The sequence below is a fragment of the Castanea sativa genome, chromosome 9, assembly GCF_040712315.1.
Source record: "Castanea sativa cultivar Marrone di Chiusa Pesio chromosome 9, ASM4071231v1".
NCBI lineage: Eukaryota > Viridiplantae > Streptophyta > Magnoliopsida > Fagales > Fagaceae > Castanea > Castanea sativa.
The window spans coordinates 42,817,558-42,838,815 of record NC_134021.1 but is presented as its reverse complement, the minus strand read 5'-3'; the positions used below and the strand labels follow the sequence as shown (position 1 = coordinate 42,838,815).

At 31.1% G+C, this 21,258-nt stretch overlaps 1 protein-coding gene and 1 pseudogene across 19 annotated transcripts in view; both read left to right on the top strand.

Annotated features, from left to right (window-relative positions):
• The first annotated feature begins 2,981 nt into the window (after positions 1-2,981).
• The window catches only part of LOC142611253 (receptor-like protein 7), a 66,454-nt gene continuing 48,177 nt past the window's right edge, over positions 2,982-21,258 (top strand). The window contains exons 1-7 of one of the 19 annotated variants that reach the window (XM_075783324.1): positions 2,982-4,057; positions 4,150-6,427; positions 6,584-6,614; positions 6,712-6,790; positions 8,752-8,846; positions 8,963-9,060; positions 10,509-10,979. In XM_075783324.1, the coding sequence (XP_075639439.1) occupies positions 3,040-4,057; positions 4,150-6,338 (3,207 nt within the window). In that variant the 5' untranslated portion in view covers positions 2,982-3,039 and the 3' untranslated portion in view covers positions 6,339-6,427; positions 6,584-6,614; positions 6,712-6,790; ... (1 more) ...; positions 8,963-9,060; positions 10,509-10,979. Of the gene's footprint in view, positions 4,058-4,149; positions 6,791-7,527; positions 8,847-8,962; positions 9,061-10,508; positions 10,980-21,258 lie in introns of those variants that run through there. The other 18 variants (XM_075783323.1, XM_075783319.1, XM_075783325.1 and 15 more) reach the window with 18 other exon arrangements.
• LOC142609260 (uncharacterized) lies at positions 9,977-20,636 on the top strand (annotated as a pseudogene).

Sequence of the window (21,258 nt, the reverse complement as noted above, 5' to 3'; positions counted from 1 at the left end):
CATTGGAGTCCAATACAATATACATGGAGTAAAGATCAGCAGATTGTTATCTTTTTATTTTTTTTTATATTTCATTTTATTACTTGATTTAGTTTGAAAGTGTACATTTCTCTTTTATATTACCATCAATATGATTGCGTTCATATTTAGGTACATGTTGATTTGGTTTAGTGTATTCATTTCTTTCATTTTCAATAACTTGGTATACACCTTTACGATTTGGGTAGAACTATGAGTGTTCTTTTTGCAATCAATGGTTAATGTGAATTTTGTGTTGAATTAAAAGAAATGAAACTAAACCCAAAATATAGTTAAATTTATAGTTTTAACTTATTGATAAAATTAATATGAAAGACACCGAAATTTAAATTCTATCGTATATATAAAAGAAAAACAAATTTACATGATCCTCTTGGAAAAAGGAATAACATGTTATATAAAAAATTCAATTTCTCAAAGAAATAATTTTAAGTAATTTGTGTCAACTTGACAGTTTTTGGACTCTCCTATCTAAGAAGTAGGTCTTTTTGGCAAAAATAGACTGAATGATTGTTGGACAATTCCAAGTCCATCAAATACGTGTTGGATACTCTAATCCAACAAACAACTCATGGTCCTGTTATAATCTCATGGTTTGTCCCATTGACACGACTTTCATTTCAAAACGTCGTTAGCATTCACACCACAATCGCAAAAGTTTCCAATTTCCAAAATATCTAGCTACTTCAAAGCAAAATCTGCCATGTCTATGAAATGCCTCACCCCCACACTGTTGTAACTTATCCAGGAACAAATTCCATACCTTAAAACATGAAAAGACGAGTGAGCATAAGAAAGTTCAGGACAATGCCTTTTGTCAAAGACTCAAATTAGATCACACAAGCCTGTAAAATGCCCTCACAAGCTCTCCAAATAAGATTCTTCGGTTTTTTTTTTTTTTTTTTTTTTGAGAAGAAATTTCTGTAAAGTTGAGAGACGGAACAATTTACTACTACTACTTTACCAGTCTTCGACACTCCTATCCAAGTGGTGGGAGTGCATCATTAATTGCTTTTAACCATTTTGACTAAATGATTCTTGGAAAATATGACCCAAATGTGTTGTATGCTCTGCTCTCGTTTACGAAAAAAATAAAAAAATAACAGCTGGTATCTTAACTTATTAGTAAGAACAATCATTGACACTACATATTTAAATTCTATTATATCTATATAAAAATGAATAAAAAATTTCATGCTCTGCTTATAAAAAATGAATTACATGTTATAAAAAAAAATATAAATACAATTTTTTAAAAAGAAATATTATATCCACAGTATTTTTACAACAAGTTTTAAGTGACAGGTTATTAATAGTTGTTACGTGTGAGTAAAAAATAAATTTAAGTGATGAGTTCATATTAGAACCAATAACAATTAACCACTTAAAATTTATTGTAAAAATATTATAGATGTATCCCTTCTCTTTCTCAAATAAATAAATTCAAGTAATTTCTAACAATTCGATGGTTTTTGACGCTGCTGTCCAATTGGTGGTTGTGCATCAATTTTTTTTTTACTTTTTGACCATAATTGACTGAATGATTGTTGGAAAACGCCAATTCTATCATATATTTGTTCATATATGTGCTGGATACTCTAATTAAACAACTAAAGGTCCTATATGCAGAATGAATGTACCTGCATTATTGATCAGATTTTTAAACAGTGTGCATCAATTTTTTACTTTTTGACTAAAATTGATTGATTGATTCTTGGACAACACCTAGTCTATCATATACGTATTGGATAATCTATTCTAACAACTCAAGGTACCAAGTGCAGAATGAATGTACCTGCATTATTGATCAGATTTTTAAGATGAAAAATGGTAAGGACACAAAATAATCTCAATTTTTACTATAATTTACCACGTGGTGAACTGTGTCAAAAGTTATGGATTATTTTGTGTGGTTTTCAAAAGTGTTTAATGAAATTGAGCTTTTTTAATAAGTTGAGCATTTGGTAAAAACTATTAGAAAGTAATTTTGAAAAAACTGAGTATGTGGCTAACACTTTTATTTATATATATATATGATTTAATAATAATAATAATAATAATAATAATAATAATAAAAAATATTATTATTATTATTATGATGATATAGTTTTCAACTTAGTAATTATTTTTATTAGTGTCATAATTTTTTGTTATTATTATTCATGACTTCTTATTGATAGCAATTATTTATTTATTTATTTTCATTATCATGATTCACCAAATAATAATGAGAAAAAAAAAAATCAAATGCATACCAATAATCCAAGTTTAAATTGTACTACATGATAATTTAAAAAAAACAAACAAATTAGTATTATTAGATTAGGGAATTAATTTGTTCCTTAAATAAAAGAAGGGAATTGATAATTACACATTCATTTACATTATCAATTATCAATTTATAACAGTATAACTATATAAGCAAATTTGAATATAAAATACAATAGGGCATCAAAAAATATAAAATACAATAGAATAACTTAATATAAAATAAATAAATAAAAGTATAATTTTTTTTTTTTAATATATAACAAACGGTAGAGGATAGGAAACCTTATATATATATAGATTTGACGTTAAAGGATAGGAAACCTTAATTATTCTTAAGGAATAAATTACAAATATTGAAGCTTGTGTTGCAGTTTTAATAACATTGCGGCAACTTCATCCCCATGTCATATATATAAGTAAGGGTAAAATTGGGATTTGGAAATAAAACTAAGGGTACTTGGGGATAATAACAGCTTCCCTCAATTTCTTATTTCTTTTTTGTATTGGAATTGGACTCAGCTGGTCCGATACCCAAACGTGCCTTTTGGGATATAAAGCACTTTCCAAAAACTTGCCAAACGCAATAACGCCAACGACTTTGATTGACTTGGAAATTGGAACGGAAGCACTATAAATATTCATCCCATCCCAACCCTCCCTCTTAACATCAGATATATCTTTATTCAGCCAAAAAAATCAGATATATTTTCATAGTCTTTCGAAATCAAAATGGGGTGTTTGAGTTGGAAGTATCAAGTTTTGTGTCTACTCTTCTTCCTCTTTCATTCTACTCCATCTTCTTTTTCTTCTTCCTTGTCTTCAATCTCGCCCTGCTCTGCTTTACTCCATTTTAACCACTCTCTGACTCTTGATAAAGATGCGTCTCCGCTTCTTGATACATTTCCTTATTATTCTGATTATAGATATTATATTCAGATGTGTGATAATTCATATCCAAAGACAGCCTCTTGGAAGGAGGATACGGACTGCTGTAGTTGGGATGGGGTCGTGTGTGACAAAACAACACGCCATGTTATTGGCCTTGACCTCAGTTGCAGTTGGCTCAATGGCCCCATTCATTCCAACAGTACCCTCTTCTTTCTTCCCCATCTCAGGACCTTGAATCTCGCTGGCAATTGCTTCAGTGACTCCCTAATTTCGTCTGAGTTTGGCAACTTTAAGGCTTTGACTCATCTTAACCTTTCTTTTTCCTGTTTTTCTGGCAAAATCCCGTACGAAATCTCTCATTTGTCTTCGCTGATTTCACTTGATCTTTCACTCAACAACGAGCTTTTTATTGAAACACCAGTATGGAAAAGAGTCATTCATAACCTTACTCAGTTAAGGGAACTTCTTCTCGATGGCAAGAATATGTCCTCAATTAGACCTAATTCTTTGATGAATCTATCCTCCTCTTTCACAACTCTTAGTCTCCATCGCTGTTACTTGCAGGGAAAACTCGAAAATAACATCCTCTGTCTTCCTAGTATACAAACCCTTGATCTAGGGAAGAATGAGAATCTTGATTTGGGTTCTCTTCCAAAGTGTAATTGGAGCAGTAGTTCCCTGAAGGTCTTAGATCTCTCTTCGATAAGCTTTTCAAGAGAATTGCTTGATTCTATCAGCAATCTGAAGTACTTGAAGGTTTTGGCTCTTGATAATTGCAATTTTACAGGGTCAATTCCATCGTTACTCAATAACCTCACACAAATTACTTATTTGGCTCTGACAGCTAATAGTCTCAGAGGTAAGATTCAATTGTCACTTTTAAATTTTAGTTAATTTTGGCATACGCATGAACTAACAATTTGTTTGAATTATTGGGGATTATTTCAACAGGTTTGCTGCCGTTGTCACTATTGAATTTGCCCAATCTCTCAACTTTAATCCTTGACAACAATCAACTTGTTGGTCCCCTTCCTAATCACGTAAGTGGGCTTTTGAATCTAAATGTACTCTCTTTAAGTTCAAATTTCCTAAATGGGACACTGCCATCTTGGTTGTTCAATTTTCCATCTTTGGTGAGGTTAAATCTTGGTGGTAATCAATTCATTGGTGAAATTGGTGAATTCAAATCCAATTCATTGCAGTATCTTGATTTGGGTTATAATAAGCTACATGGCTCTATACCTAGGTCACTATTGAATTTGCCCAATCTCTCAACTTTAATCCTTGACAACAATCAACTTGTTGGTCCCCTTCCTAATCACGTAAGTGGGCTTTTGAATCTAAATGTACTCTCTTTAAGTTCAAATTTCCTAAATGGGACACTGCCATCTTGGTTGTTCAATTTGCCATCTTTGGTGTGGTTAAATCTTGGTGGTAATCAATTCATTTGTGAGATTAGTGATTTCAAGTCCAATTCATTGGAGTATCTTAATTTGGGTCACAATAAGCTACAAGGCTCTATACCTAGGTCAATATCTAGATTTGTTAACCTTGCATATCTATATCTCTCATCAAATAATTGGAGTGTTATGTTGGAGTTAGAAATGATTTCAAAACTCAAAAATCTCTACACTCTTGATTTTTCAAATAACTTAGTTAGCATCAACAATAATGTCACCTATACCCTGCCCAAACTTCAATGGTTGAACTTGTCTTCTACCAACATTAGTGAATTTCCAATTTTTTTAAAAACAGCAACAAATTTACGATACTTAGACCTTTCCAAGAACATAATTAATGGTCAATTTCCAAGATGGTTAGGAGATGTGGGGAGGGATTCATTACAATTTCTTGATCTTCGTGCCAACTTGCTTCAAGGATCATTTCCCACTCTAAGTTTTCTTAGTCTGCAATATTTTTTTGTCTCCAATAACAAATTAACCGGAGAAATCCCTTCTTTAATTTGCAATGCAAGTTACCTTGATGTTCTAGACTTGTCTCATAACAACTTAAGTGGCATAATACCTAAGTGTTTGGCACACTCTAAATCCCTCTCAGTGTTGGATTTGCGAATGAATAGCCTTCATGGTACCATCCCTACAGCATTTTCCAAGAGAAATAATTTTAGGAATATTAACCTTAATGGCAATCAACTGGAAGGGCCATTGCCACAATCTTTGGCAAACTGTAGGAACTTGGAAGTTCTAAATATTGGAAGTAATAAGATAAATGGAACCTTCCCTTATTGGTTGGAAGGTCTTATAAATTTGCGGGTTCTTGTCATAAGATCAAACAAATTTCAAGGTCATATAGGCAATCCTAAGACCAAATTTCCTTTCCCAAATTTGCGAATCCTAGACATCTCTAACAATGAGTTTAATGGTCCTTTGCCAAGAAAATATTTCAAATATTTGAAAGCCATGACAAATGTGGATGAAAGAAAAGTGACATTGAAATATATGGGAGAAACGTATTATCAGGATTCTTTGAATGTGATGATTAAAGGATTTTATATTGAGTTAGTGAGAATCCAAACTGTCTTCACGACCATTGATTTTTCAAACAATAGTTTCAGAGGAGAGATACCAAAGATAATTGGGAGGCTAAAATCACTCAAGGGGCTCAACTTTTCTCACAATAACCTTACAAGTTATATTCCACCATCATTTGGAAATTTGACCAATCTTGAATGGTTAGACCTCTCTTTCAACAAGCTTATTGGGGAGATTCCTAGGCAATTGACAGATATACCATGGCTTGCAGTTTTAAATCTGTCACATAACCAACTTACAGGACACATACCTTCAGGAAAGCAATTTGATACATTTGATAATGATTCATATATTGAAAACCTGGATTTATGTGGATTTCCATTGTCAAGAACATGTAACAACCTTGAGGCAAAGAAACCACCACCATTGACCTTACAACAAGAAGACAATTTAGAGCCTAAAAATGGGTTTGGTTGGCAAGCTGTATCGATGGGTTATGGATGTGGAGTGATATTTGGAATGTTGATGGGATATCTTATGTTTAAATTTGGAAAACCACAGTGCATTGTGAGGATGGTCATGTTAGAGCAACATATCATGCTTAAAAGGCTGAAGAAGAATGTCCAAAGACATGGTGGAAAAAAATAACTAGTCAAAACAATTTGTGGGTGGCTTTGCTGGAGTTTTACAAGAAGTTTTATGGTCCCCATACACACAAGACACCATTCTTTTCCAAGGTACACCTCCCTCTTTAGTTACATCTTTCAGTGCCTTTGTCACTTTCTTCCCTCTTTTTCTCTAAATTCAATAGCTCATTCAAAGGGAAATCAATATGCTAGGCTTTGTAATTATTATTTATAAAATAGGTGTTCGATATATTTATTTTAATGCAGCTGGTTAGCATTGTTGCTGTTGAAGTAATTGGTAAGCCCGAGTTCTCTTTCAACTTTGCAATTTTGTGTTCTGTTTTTATAATATTTGTTTTTTATTAATCTGATTGGTTTGCTCAATAAGGTTCAAGGTTGTTGCCTCCAATGTTTTGAAACCTATCAATAACCTGTGCTCTTGACCATATCAAGACCTCTACGGCTAACACTAAGGTCCTATTTCTCTCTTGATTTTTATGGTTGGGTCCTGTACCATATCTTTATATTTTCAAATTTTGTTTTTGTTTTTTGCGTCCATTTTTTGATTCTTTGGTGAATCATTTCTTAATGTTTAACATTTTTTTATCTATGTTGAATGTGAACATTGTCACTTTTTGATTGGAAAAGGAAAAGCAAGAATTCAACTTGGTTAAAGATTCATAATGATATTGAGATTGTATTGTGATATATTACCATGTTAAATTACCAATTCTCCAAAAGCTTAAGCTATTAGAAAAATGTCAATTTAATCATTTAATCATATTCTAATAAGTATCATTTCTCAAAGAGGCCATGACAGTTAAGTTATGGTGTCTAATAAAATTCCTAGTCTATACCTGGTACCAAGTGTCAAGTCTAAAGAGACATTAGTTACATCTTTTCATGTCTCTGCCACTTTCTTCTCTCTTTCTCAAAATTTGAAGGCTCATTCATATGTAAATCAAGCTACTAGGCTTTGAAATTATTATTTATAAAATGATGTATATATTTGTTATGTATGCTGAATCTGAATAGTATTACTTTTCAACAAAAAAAAAGAAAGAAAGAAAAGAAAACCTTGAGTTCAACTTTAATGAAAATTCAAGATGATATTGCAATTATATATAGAAGTTACTAGTTAGGTGAGATGTAAGTCAACTTGAAGGTATAGACTTGATTACTTTTCTTACCTTTTTTTTTTTCATCTTCAGATTTTGATATATGAATGTGGAGTGAAGGTGAAGATAGTATCAATGTAATCGTCTATAGTGAAAGATTTCCTGATTTCATTTAATTATTAATTACTATAGTAATCTGACTTTCCACTAAAAATTGGCCATTTAAATAGGGCTATCATGGTGACTTTCCACTAAAAATTGGCCATTTAAATAGGGCTATCATGGCGATGTTTTGTGTGTCTTCTTTAGGAGCTTCCTTGAAAGTAGGACCACTTGTTCTTTGAGTATCCCCTCTCAAAGAGACTATGGGAGCTAGTTAAGTCATGATGTTCAATAAAATCCCAGGTATAAAGCTTGTGTTAAGTGGTTCTAAGTGTGGGGTATGGATAGGTTGAAGGGTAAAAGCTTTGAAAGCACCATATGCAAACTTACTTGGTCTATGGTGGTTTATTATATTTGGCTTCAAAGAAATGCTCCTGTATGCAGTGGCAATGTAAAGTCTAAGGAGGCTATCCTGCTTTTGATTAGAAGAAAGATTAAGGCCTAGGTTGAGGTTGTAATGAGAATGAAAAGTTGTTAGTGAATAATCTTATGTTCAAATTCTTTGGAAGAGAGGAAGGGGGGGGGGTGAAATTTCACTATCTTGTATGATAGCCATAATTGAGGAGTGATAGTTCAATTATTTGTAAGTTTGGTTTCAGTTGCTATTTAGTTTGCTGCTTGCTCTGTTTGTGTAGTTTGTTTACTTTAAAAATTCATTCATTCACAAGGGGAAAAAAGCTTATGCTTATCTTTGATTCTCCTTGACAATTTTTTCTTACTTATTTTCTACATTGCGAAATAAACCACAAATATAGCATGCATTCAAACTTGAATTCCCTCACTACCAAACCTTACCCAAATTCAAACCAACATTTTTTTGGCAAAACAAACTACACTTTTGGTCCTCTAACAATGGGGGTGGTTCTAGTTTGATCCCTACACATTCTATTGTGTCAATTTTGTTTCTCGACCTACAAAATCAAGTCAACATTTAAGGATACAATTGATTTGATTTTGAAAGTTGAAGGATGAAATTGACACAATTAATAGTTGAGGGACCGTGATTTTAAAATTTGAAGGATAAAAGTGACACAATCAAATGTATAGGGACAAAATTGGCCCACACTTTTTTATTGATCACATTGCTCCTATAATTATTGTTTTTTTTCTATTTACTGTATTTTCATTTTTGGTTTTACTATTGAGAACTTTTAGATTTGGACAAAAAGTGCAAGACAATGCAACTCTTGACCTTGAGAAATGTCCTGCAATAATCAAGGTTCAGATCCTTTATGAGTTTAAAGACAGAGGTGATTGAGATTTCTATATGCTTTGCAATTTTATCTTCTTTTTTGTGTCAATTTTATAGTTGTTTTTATATGGTTATGATATTAAATCCAATGATGAAACAATTTATTTATTTCAGGTTCAACTCTTAGAGACCAAAATGCAATCGCTGTATCAAGGCAGTTTGATTTATGTAATGCTCAGAATGTTAAAATCTAAGGTCCTGTTAATCTAAAGGTTTGGCTTTGCTGTTTCATTTTTCTTTTTAGGTTGTTTGAAGGGTTCATTGAAATTTAAAATGTAGAGGCAATAGCATAGAGATCTTGTTTTGTGGATCTTCTACTTTCCACATTAACTTCTTTGTTCTCCAAAATCTGGGTTGACATGACGTTTTATATTAGCCAAACTTTTTGACACAAAGACCATATTTCATAAAAATCCCTAGCCCAGATACACATCCTAAGCTATTGATACATTGTTCATCTCCTTTTAATGATTTGTCATCTCACTTTAGTGATTAGATAAATGCAGAAGATTAAGAGATTTCAGTTTGGTCTTTTGGACTTTAGTGCAGTCACTTTTCCCTATATTCTTTCTATCAATTTACATTGCTCAAAATTGTGATATCATTGTTGCATTCCCTTTTCCAACTTATTGGACTCTTCCACTACAAATTTATTTTGTTTCTCAAATCAAAAGAGTTTCTCCCATTAATGTTTGCTTTGCATGTTCTAAAACCTGTAATTTTATATATTCCCATTTCCCAAATCCAAATTTGATCTATGTTTCATTTCTTCTTGGCAAAACTCAAGGTATTTTTTGCTTTTTGTTGTCTATTTTATTCTGAAAATGCAAAGTGTTTGATTTCTGAGGGTTTTTTTCTTTTAATTACAATATGATATTGATAGCATACCTTCTATTTCATCTTGCCAGCCCCTAATAGAAATTTCAATTTTATGAGGTTTGAATCAAAATGGAATCATTTTAATTTGTTGTAGAGAATATGCAATGAATGATAGAATGATTTGCCCTAACCCTCAAGTTAATTAAGCTTTACTCTACTTTATTGCATTTGAGCCATTTGCACAGCAGTGTGCTCTTAGGAATCATTTGTGGTGTGTGACAATGAAAGTAGTGAAAACATATATAATAAATGGATTTTGATGGGAAGGAAGCACTTAATCGTTCAGGCATCCAACAACTAAACCATGGTGCTTCTTTAGGTAATAGAATGATGAAAATTACCCTTAGCTAAATATACACTTCTATAAATCATGAATTTGAGAATCCGCTTGATGCTTTTATTAGTGTTCTTTGATTCAATGTTTTTTTGTTGCTCACAATTTGGATGTTATGGATCAATGATTCACTTATTTGGTGTTAGTACCATTTTTAGTTATGAAAGGAAAAAAAAAAAAAAGGTTGATGGGTTTTGAATCTTTTGTTTAGAAATAGTATGTTATTTATAGTTTTCAATGTGACTAATATCAATTTAGTACACAGACATGAATGTGGAAATGAAAGTGCTTGGTTCTCTTTTTTAAAGCTCTTTGATTTGTTATTTTTTCTACTGCTTAGGGCTTACCTTGTCAATGTTAAGGACTTTGATGACAAACTTATTTTGTGTTGATACTATTGTTTTAGTATTGGGAAAAATTTGATGGGTTTTCTATGTGTGTTTGCAGTTCACAGAGGGACATCACTCTGCTGGATGTGAATGGTGATGTTGAGTTACCTATCTTTGAGTTCTGGAAAACTTCCCTCAGGTTATGATCTGGAATTCTGTGATGATTAAGAAGTTTGGTATCAGGACTAAGTACCTTAGTATCAAACATGGTGGAAAATTTGGGTCTGAAGGAAAGAGGAAACATCTTGAATGTGTCAAAGGCTAATAGCACACATGTTGATTAGTTTGGGGTTTGATAGTGTCGCAGAAGTGAAAGTCTTCTGATTCACTAAGATGTCATGCATGTAAAGTTGATCGGATATTGAAAGTTTTTGCAAAATGATTATAGTTAAACAATTCAGTTACGAAACTACTTAAGATGTTCCTTAAAACTTTGGGATATCGATAAATATGTAACTTCTTTTACATTATGCTTCAAAAATTATTCAACTACATGGGACGCTGATCCAATGTGGCTATTTCACTGAAATTGCCACTTTTCCAACTTCTTTGACGTGGTGCAATATGTTATAGAAGAGGGAAAAAATCTTGAACTTTTTGCTGTGTTAACCTGGACTATTTGGTATCATAGAAACCAAATAAGAGCCACAAAGACCTCCCTCAATCATAGGTCCTTCCCCAAGCTCTACAAGCTCTCCAAGAATTTTATAAGGTCTCTCTTTGTAATTCGGCCGGACCTTCCACTGCATAGAACTCTCGAGTTAGGTGGTGTCCACCTCCAGTATCATCTCTGAAGATCAATTTTGATGGTGCTATGTTCAGGGAAACTTTGGAAGCAGGTTTGGGAGTGGTTCTGGCATTCTTATCGGAAAAAGTCACACTTCCCCCTTTAGTAGATGACATTGAAGCTTTGGTGGCTGTCAGAGCTATTTCCTTTGCATTAGATCTTGGTTTTTCATCTATTATCCTTGAGGAAGACTTAGAGACAATTATCAAAGCTTTGCGGAAGAATGAGGAATCTTTTGCTTCATATGGCCACCCTCTCTCTTCTGCAAAATCTTCTATAGATGCCTTCAGTGATATTTCTTATTCTCATATTCGTAGCTTAGGTAACTCTATAACTTATAACCTAGCTAGATATGCTAGACATGTTAGTGGTTTATATGTGTAGATAGAGGATGGTTTTCCACACCTTTATATTGTACTTATGATCGATTATGGCTAAGTTTTTTAATAATAGTTCGAGGTATTCCTTCTCAAAAAAAAAAAAATTCAACTTTCATATTGGTTGTATATTAAACTTTTGTGTTGTGTGTATGCAAATCAACATTTGGGCACACAATTTATACATGACCAAACTTATAGTTGCATGGCTAGATAGCTTAGTAAATACATGTTTGTGTCAAATGGGGTTTCTCATATAATTAAATTACTTCAAAGCGGAAATGTGTTAGCACTTTGCACCAATTGTGTTTTCAACCAAACCAAACGATTCTTCTAAATTTTCAATTTAAAATAAACATTTGACTTGCATAACTATTTTTCAAATACAAAATGTACCAATAATGAGAAGCACTATTTCGAAGGGTAGCTTAAATGGAATAATAATTGTGATTGCTAGAGGAGGAGCATGAATTTATAAATTTCTTTTGCCAGTCTAGAATGGAGTAAATTTTAAAGTCTATGATTGTGAATTCATCAAGCGTATAACATTTAACCATCCAAACTTGTTGTTTAAGTACAAGAATATTAGGGATTTAATCTTGTAGATTTAATCTGTCTGGAGGGAGATAAAAAAACATTGAAGTTGTTGAACTTTTTTCCACATTATAATTATACTTATATGTTAATTTTTAATTTGATTATAACTCTTTTTGCTATAAAATAAACAATAATTAGATTTTCATTAAATATGTATCATTTATATATATCTTTTGACGAATTTTCTCATGTATTACATGAGTAAGCAACTAATAATTTGATTGGTCAAACACTTTTTTTTTCTTTTTAAATTGGCTATATACATGAAAACCACAATTTATGCATATTTATTTATAAAAAAATGTTCAAGTTACAAAAGTTATTGCTCAATCTTCTTTTCCTAATCCTAAAAATGTAGATGTTGAACCCCCTAGAAAGCCAAATAATGAATGGCTTTATGTCACTTGTATATAAAAAGAGATTCTAAAAAAAATGGTTTATAATCAATTATAAATGATTTTAGTACAATGAAAGAATTTAAGGTATAATTTTGTAGAATTAAATTTAAGTTATGAAATAAAACTTTTTTTTATTACTACCAATAAATTTTATAATATTTAACTTAGCCCCCCTTGGAAAAAATTCATGACTCCGCAGCTGGCTGCTCCAGCCATCTTTTAAAAATTTCTAAGAATAGAACCATACACAAATTACCAAATTAACACAAATAATCAAACCAACTGATATTTAAATAGTAATATATCAAATAGTTTTATCAAACTCAATTGGGAAACATAATAAAATAGTAGCAGTAATACAACTATTTGTTGTCCCCTATCATCTTCAAGAAATTCTAAGTAGTTACACCACTATACATAAATTTTTAAACCAAATGAGATTTAGTTAGTAAGAGCATTCACATTAGCACATGCAAAAAATCATATCTATTTTAGCATAAGAACCTTTTTTTTTTTTTCCTTCTTACATGCTCACTTTTCAAAACACCACACATCAAATTATCTATTTTACACTACATTTCATCAAAATTTAATTTTTCTTGATTTTTTAAAATTATATATCTTCTCTTACACACAACAACCACCATCTACTCTCATCCTTCATCTTCAGGATATGTAAAGAAAGAATAAAAAACTAAATGCAAAATGAATAATGTCTGTAAAAATTTACAGGTTTACAATGAATAGTGTCTTTGTAAATTTACTCAGTTAATATAGCAAACCTGTAAATTTACATAATTATACACAGATTGGTGTGTGTTATATTTAGGCAAAATTGTGTAAATTTTACACATTTTTTATTATATACCTACTGATGTGAGTGCTTTAAGATATCAAATAGGTTTGAGTTTCAATTTTATATTGAAAGCTCAGTTTTGTGTTAAAAATACAAGAGCTGTTTAGACCCCCAATTAATAAATTACGGCTAGATTGATTTTACTCTAACTTAAACTAAGTGCGGAAACAAGAGTAAATGAAGCGCAATTAACCGATACTACTCTAGTGCATAAACATGGACAACAAATAGTAAAAGTAAAGGACAAGAGTAAGGGAAGAGAGATGCAAACACAAGATAACACCGTGATGTGTTATCGAAGAGGAAACCGAAAAACTCGGCGAAAAACCTTTCTGCAGCCCTCTAAGCGGTAAATCGATCCACTAGACAATAAGTTGGGATACACGAATGGCAAGAGACCCTCTAAGCCTAATCTACCCAATGTATCTAAGCCTTCCAAGTTCATACTCCAATAAACACTTCTCGGAACTGTGTCTTATCTAGCTTTCCGGATCCAGCAATACGCCCGATTGCTTCCGCCAAGCTTCACCGGCTTCTTTTGGCAAATCTCCAAAGCTTCCCAAGCTCCAAAACACTCTCTACACTCATAAAAGGTGTGGGTTGTGTTTGGGTACAAATCTCCTCTCAAGGTATGGCAATAGGAGATGGAAGGAGGAGAGGCTACAATGATTTCTTACTAAGGATGGGTAGCTCTCTCTCTAAAATATAGGTGTGTGTGTTGTTGAAAACCTATCTAGGGTTTTTTCCTCTGAATGGCCTCCTTACACATTTGTAGGTAATGAGGGTATATATAGTATTGGTAAAGGGTAAGAAAGTCACACTTAAAAAATCCTCCAGGCAAAGAGTTTCGCGGGTATCTTGCGGGAAAGCCTTACACGCGAGACACTCGCGAAATCCTCCAGGCTGGCACGACTCTTCAGCTTCTAGCATGTACTTCTCGCGTGCCCTTTTCGCGGGATACTCTTCTTGCGAGCTACTCGCGAGACAATCGCAAAAATGCACTAATTCTTCATTTCAAGCTTGATTCTTCACCAACTTAATACTAAACTCAATACAATAAAATCCCACAAAATACAAAGAACAAATTAAAGCAAATACAATACTTTTTGTCATGGAATAAAGCTAACATAAAATATTGTTGTAGATCACAGCTTTACATATATCAAAGAGAAGGGAAAAAGAGTAATTAAAAAAAAATTATAATATGAAAGATATATGTATTTATAATTTGTTAGTGTTATTTATTTTAGACTTTTTACTTAGTTTAACTTTATTATTTTGATTTGTTTTAACATTTTAAGAGTTAATTTTGATCAACTTGGAATATTATAACTAATTTTTTAAGTTGTAATAATTTATTAAATAGTGAGCTTTAATAATTTATAGTAAGCCAATAGTTTATTATTATTATTATTATTATTATTATTATTATTATGTCTAACAAAATTATTCCAACCCAATTGGCTCCTTAATGGTTAGGTTGGGTTGGTTTTTAGACCTACAATGGATTGGGTTGAAAAATAACTCAAAGCTAACCTGACCCAACCCATAAACACCCCTAAATACGAATTTTGCTTCTAAATGTGACCTAGTTTAAATGGATCTTTTGATAGTTGAGATCTATCGACGGCTTTTATCAATGTTGTAGTTGTTGATGATCTAGAAGTTGAACGACATTAGATGTTAATGTTTAGGATAGATAAAAAGTATTTATTTATTTAGTGTTTTGATAGACTAATTTAGGGTTGTATTTGTGGATTGATGATATGGTAGCATCTTAACCATTTACTTTAAAGGAAATGTGGGAATTTAAACCACTCAACATTATACACTTAATTAGTCTATCAGTTGAGAGCTTAATGTTGCCAACTACCATCACTCTTCATCCAAATTTTCTAAGATGACTAAAACTTCAACATAAGGTCCAAACACCAAATGCAATTGGTTTATATGCAATCCTTGAGTAACTAACTCATTCAAAATTAGGGTTACCTAAAATTATTTAAACTCAATATTCAATGAATAATTACAATTTATATAAGTAGCAACTCTCAAAATACATCAAAGTAACAAATTTAAACTAAGTAACAAAATAAATCAACAAATCTTAAATACATATATTCTTTATACTATTCATATTTGATGGTGTGAAATGGATCAACTTGTTTAGATCGAAAATTACCTGAATTTGAAAGAAGAAGAAAAATAATTTAGAACCCAATTCATGAAACCCAACTAGGAACATTGTATTAGAATTGGTTTTTAAGTCCAGCTAGCATCCGGACCCGAATTCTCTCCTTCACTCTATGAAGAATAATTTTTTATTAAATGATACCATGTCATCCGTATCAAAACTCAATAAATGAGAGACATCTATATCTATATATATCTAAAAGTTGAAGCATAGTATTTATTGTTGCTACGCTCCAGTTAAGCCACATCAGCATTCACATCATTATCCTTTTTTTCCAATTTTCCTATAATTTTTTTTAACATTCACTTATTTTTTTAATATCTACACTTTCCCTAACATTTCTCCTTGCCTTACCTTTTCATCCCCCCACTACTCACTGCCCTCTACCTTAATATCACTATTCATCTTTCCCTTCATCATCCTTTATTTTGTCTCTTCTTATTCACGCCCTCCTACTATAAATTTGTCATCCTCTCTTCCATTCTTGCATCTTTGCTTTATGTTAATAAGTTTTTGTGTTTTTGGAACTCTAATTTGGGTTAATGAGATTTATTTTTGTGTTTTAAGTTTTTTTTTTTCTCTTTGATTGTTAAATGTTATTCTATTATTGCATTATAAAGAATTAAAGATAGTATATAAAAAATAATATTATTTCTATTATATAGCATGATTTGGAAAATTTAGTGTTTATTGTTATATCTTTTTTGTCTATATATATTTAAAAGCTGAAGAGTAACATTTATTGTTGCTACGCTTTAGTTAAGCCAAATTAGCATCCACGTAATTATCTTCCTCTTTTTTTCCAATTTTCCTATGATTTTTTTTAACATTCACTTTTTTTTTTTAATATTTACACTTTCTCTAACCTTTTTCCTTACTTTACCTTTTCATCTCCCCACTACCCTTAATATCACTATTCGTCTTTCCCTTCATCTTCTTTTATTGTCTCTTCTTATTCACGCTCTCTATAAATTTGTCATCCTCTCTTCCATTCTTTGCATATTTTTCCCTCACAAAAACTCTCTCTCTCTCTCTCTCTCTCTCTCTCAATTTTTTGGTGGATTGTTTTATTTTTCTTGCATCTTTGCTTTATGTTAATAAATTTTTGTGTTTTTAGAACTCTAATTTGGGTTGATAAGATTTATTTTTGTGTTTTAAGGTTTTTTTTTTTTTTTTGCTCTCTTTGATTGTTAAATGTTATCATATTATCACATTATAAAGAATTAAAGATATTATATAAAAAATATTATTATTTCTATTACATAGCATGATTTGAATAATTTAGTGTTTATTATTATATCTTTTTTGCATTATAAAGAATTAAAAATAGTATATAGAAAATCATTATTAATCCCATCTTATTTTATTCAACATTGAAATAAGAAGAGATCCTCCATATCATTAAATTATTTATATTTTCTCATCTTTTTTATTTATAAAATTAAAATTTTAATATTTTACACTTTCTCCAACCTTTTTCATTCTCTTTACCTTTTCATCTCCTCAAACCCTCTACCTTAATACCCCTTTTCCTCTTTCCCTTTTTTTTTTTTCTTCTTATTATTAATCTCTTAGCATAAATTTGCCATCCACTCTTCCATTCTATGTACAATTTTTTCTCACAAAAAAAGTTTTTTCTCTCTCAATTTTTTGGTGGGTTTTTTTTTTTTTAGTTTTTCTTACATATTTGTTTTAGGTTGATAAATTTTTGTGCTCTTTATAACTTTATTTTAGGTTGGTGCAATTTAGTTTTGTATTTTATGTTTTGTTTTTAAATTTTTTTGTTCACTTTGATTGTTGAATATTATCATATTGCATTATAAAGAATTAAAAATAGTATATAAAAAATATTATTATTATATTACATAACATGCTTTTGATAATTTGGTGTTTATTGTTATATATTTTATTTTTACTTTATTTTTTCTTCTCATATTATTTTATCCAACATTTGAATTTAGCTACATCCTCTATATCATTAAATTATTTATATTTCCTCTCCTTTTTATATTAAAAAATTAAACATATAATATTTTACTTAAATTCGATAAATAAAATTATCCTCATAAAGTGAAGTAATGCTAGGGAAATACTCATTGTCTCATTCTCACACTCAATACATTAAAGAAAAAATGGAATACAAAACAAATATCAATTTAGAAACACTTAATTAAAAAATTAATGTGGATATTAAAACAAATATAACATAAAGAAACTAATAATGATATTTAATGCCATAGAATCATCATCAAATTTTGGAAAATGATAGGTTGCCATTGGAGAGAGAGAGAGATAGAGAGAGAGAGAGAGTGAGAGAGAGGGAGTAAATAAAAATAATAATACAAAGTAATAAAGAGTAGAAAAAGAAAAAAAAATCAAACGTCATTAGTTGACGATAATTAGAAAACAAAAAGACTGTAAGGATAAGTAAAAACTAAAATAGAGATGTCCATGTGGAGAATATTAAAAACTTTATAATGTAGTAAAATAAACCGTTATATTCACTTAAAAAATTAAATCAATAATCAACATTCAAATACAATCATAGTACTAAATTTAAACTTAAAACTAACCAAACTTTAATCATAGAAACCATATTTCCAATTATAACTAAAAAAGTGATGTTCTCCAATAATAATAGAAATTGCATAAGAATAAATAAAGTTAAAAAATTTAAAATTCTTTTTTTGACATTTCATTTAACCTTATTTATATATATAAAATTTTCATACACCGTTACCTTTTGAAAATCTAATAAACGATGCTACCTCTCATTAAATGTCTTTGTTATGCAAATCATTGGTTAGAAAATATATAATGGTAAGAAGCTTTATAAATGAGATCATTAAAAAAAAAGATAAAATTAATTAGCAACTATCATTATGGAGTAGTAGTTTATGGTTTTACGCATCTAATGAAGTAGAATATATAAAGTTTACTTAAAGGTATATGTAAAGATTCACATTATATGTGTGTGTAAAGGTTTAAAAAAAAAGCTATATGTAAGGTTTTAAAAATATATATATAATGAGATCACCCAAAAAGAAAAGTTATCACACGCAATCCACAAGTTTGCGACTAGTGCATATAAAAATAACTATCCACTAACACACCTTTTCTTTGTTATTAGGATAGCTATTTTTTGCTGACATGTCTCACACTTATTGGATTTTGATACCGATACCTTATCCCACTCTACACTCTCTCTCTCTCTCTCTCTCTCTCTCTCTCTCTCTCTCTCTCTCTCTCTCTCTCTCTCTCTCTCTCTCTCTCTCTCTCTCTCAATTTATGGCTTGTTTAGAAGTTAAAAAAAGGAGAGGGGGTAGAATAAAGGAATGAAGAGTAATTCAACTACCTTATTTGGAAGTTTTTTAAGGAATGAGGGGAAAGGGTTTGGAGGGGTTTCAACTACCTCTAACCCCTCATTTCTAATTCCCCCAAATTGGAGAGATTTGGAGTGAGAGTAGAGTAGATAAATTATTGACCAAATGAATTCTCCAATTTACCATTTTTAAATTAACAAAATTACAAATTATTGTTTTCCTAAACTTATTATAAATTACTGTATGGTATATAATATCAATAAGGTCGTGTTTGTTTGTTTTTTTTTTTTTCACCTTCAGGAATAAATGAGTGGCGTGGGAAACAAATGCATTGCCACAGTTATCGTGTTCCTGAGCCTTTTCAAGACCAAGTATGTACCAAATATCTGAATATGAGGGTCAAAAAAGTTAATATCAGCTTTTGCAGTTGATTTTTAAAATCAAAAGATTTATAAAAATATTATAATAATAATAAATAAAAGAGACACTCAAAATTCAATATTTTGTTGATTTTTTCAGTAAACAAACAAACTAAACATTTTTTTTTCTTATTTTAATTATTATCAATTAAGGATGCTTTTTTCAGTGTAATAAAAAACATAAAAAATATTTAATCATAGACCAATGTTGATTATTTAATTCACATCAGAAAAAAAAATTATCAAAAAAAATATTGCATGTTATAGTCATAATTATTTAATCTAACAAATTAATCATAGACCAATGTTGCAAGTCCATTTTCAAATAAAGGTAAATTTGTCTATTTAAATCATTTTCTCTCATTTCTATCTTAATTTTTAAAATATCCAAACAAGAAGAGGGGTTAATAACTCCTACCCCTTACTAATTTTAAAAACATCCAAACATGGTAGATGATAACCATTCTCCTCTACTCTCCTCCCCACTACTCTCTTCCCTCTACTCACCTCTACTCACTTCCCTCTCTAAACTTCCAAACAGGCCATTGCCTCCGATGGGGTTCTTTACCTTATGAGATTCTTACCCATATTTTCGTTTTCCTATCCATTAAATCCATAATCATCTGTATCGCAGTCTCAAAATGGAAATCATTAATCCAGAACCCAACTTTCATTTCCACCCATCTCCACCACTCCTACAACAAAAACCTCCTTCTCTTCTACCTCTATCCACATATTCACAAAGTATCCTTAGTATTTCATAACGAAGATGACCCTCATTGCACCCAACACTCCAGCTTTGATTACCCTTGCCACGTTCCATTCCTTGTGGGGGGTACTTGTGACGGCCTGCTCTGCCTTTCTGAAAAGATTTACACTTTATCTCTATCAGTGAAAGATTATGTCTGTGGAAACCTTGTGTTCGAAAGTTAGTGAACCTTCCTTCACCCAATGCCACCTACACTGGGTTTCTTGGGTTTGGGTTTGATCCCAAAACTAAAGACTATAGAGTGGTCAGGTTTGTGACTTCAGAAGATAGTCTTGACCTTGCAAATTCTCAACCCAAGGTCGAGGTTTATTCACTGTCCACTACTGGTGAATGGAGAGTGATTAGGACTGGTTTGTTTCGCATATGTACTTTACGTCGTCCTGAGCCACATGCATTTGAGGCTATCCATTGGGTTGCTTACAGAGTGACATTTCAACCTCTTGTATTGGTGTTCCATTGCCTATAGTTATGAAAAGTAGTATATTTGTCACGATGGGCATGGTCGTCGTCATTTCATTTTATGGGTGATGAAAGAGTATGGTGTTACATCGTCATGGACACCATTTTTACTGCTGATGTTGATTTCGGAGAGGTCATGCCAAGGCCAATTGGTTTTAGGAGGAATGGGGATGCTGACATGCTGTATTCGTATTTAGTGAAGGAAAACTTGTCTCTTGGAATCTTGAGAGCAAAGAGTTTTAAGGATCTTAGGATGATTAGAAATCACAATACTTTTATTGATTCTTACATTGAGAGTCTAGTTTTGCTTGACAAGGCCACCAACAGTGCAGTTACATACTAAGGAGAATAGGTAATTAAGATGCATTTCATGTTTTTATAAATATATATATACACTTGGTATTGATAATATCATACATTATTTAGATATGAATATGACACTATTTTATAAATTCTTATTATTGTTGCTTCATTACCTTAATCAAGGAGTGGCTTTATCTTTACAATAAATAGCTTATCAAGTTTGTGGTCATTGTTGGTTATATTGAGGTGATAGTTGAATCCATAGCCTATATGCTTAAAATTATTTGTCCTCAATTCAAATTTTGTTTAATATAATATTTTATTAC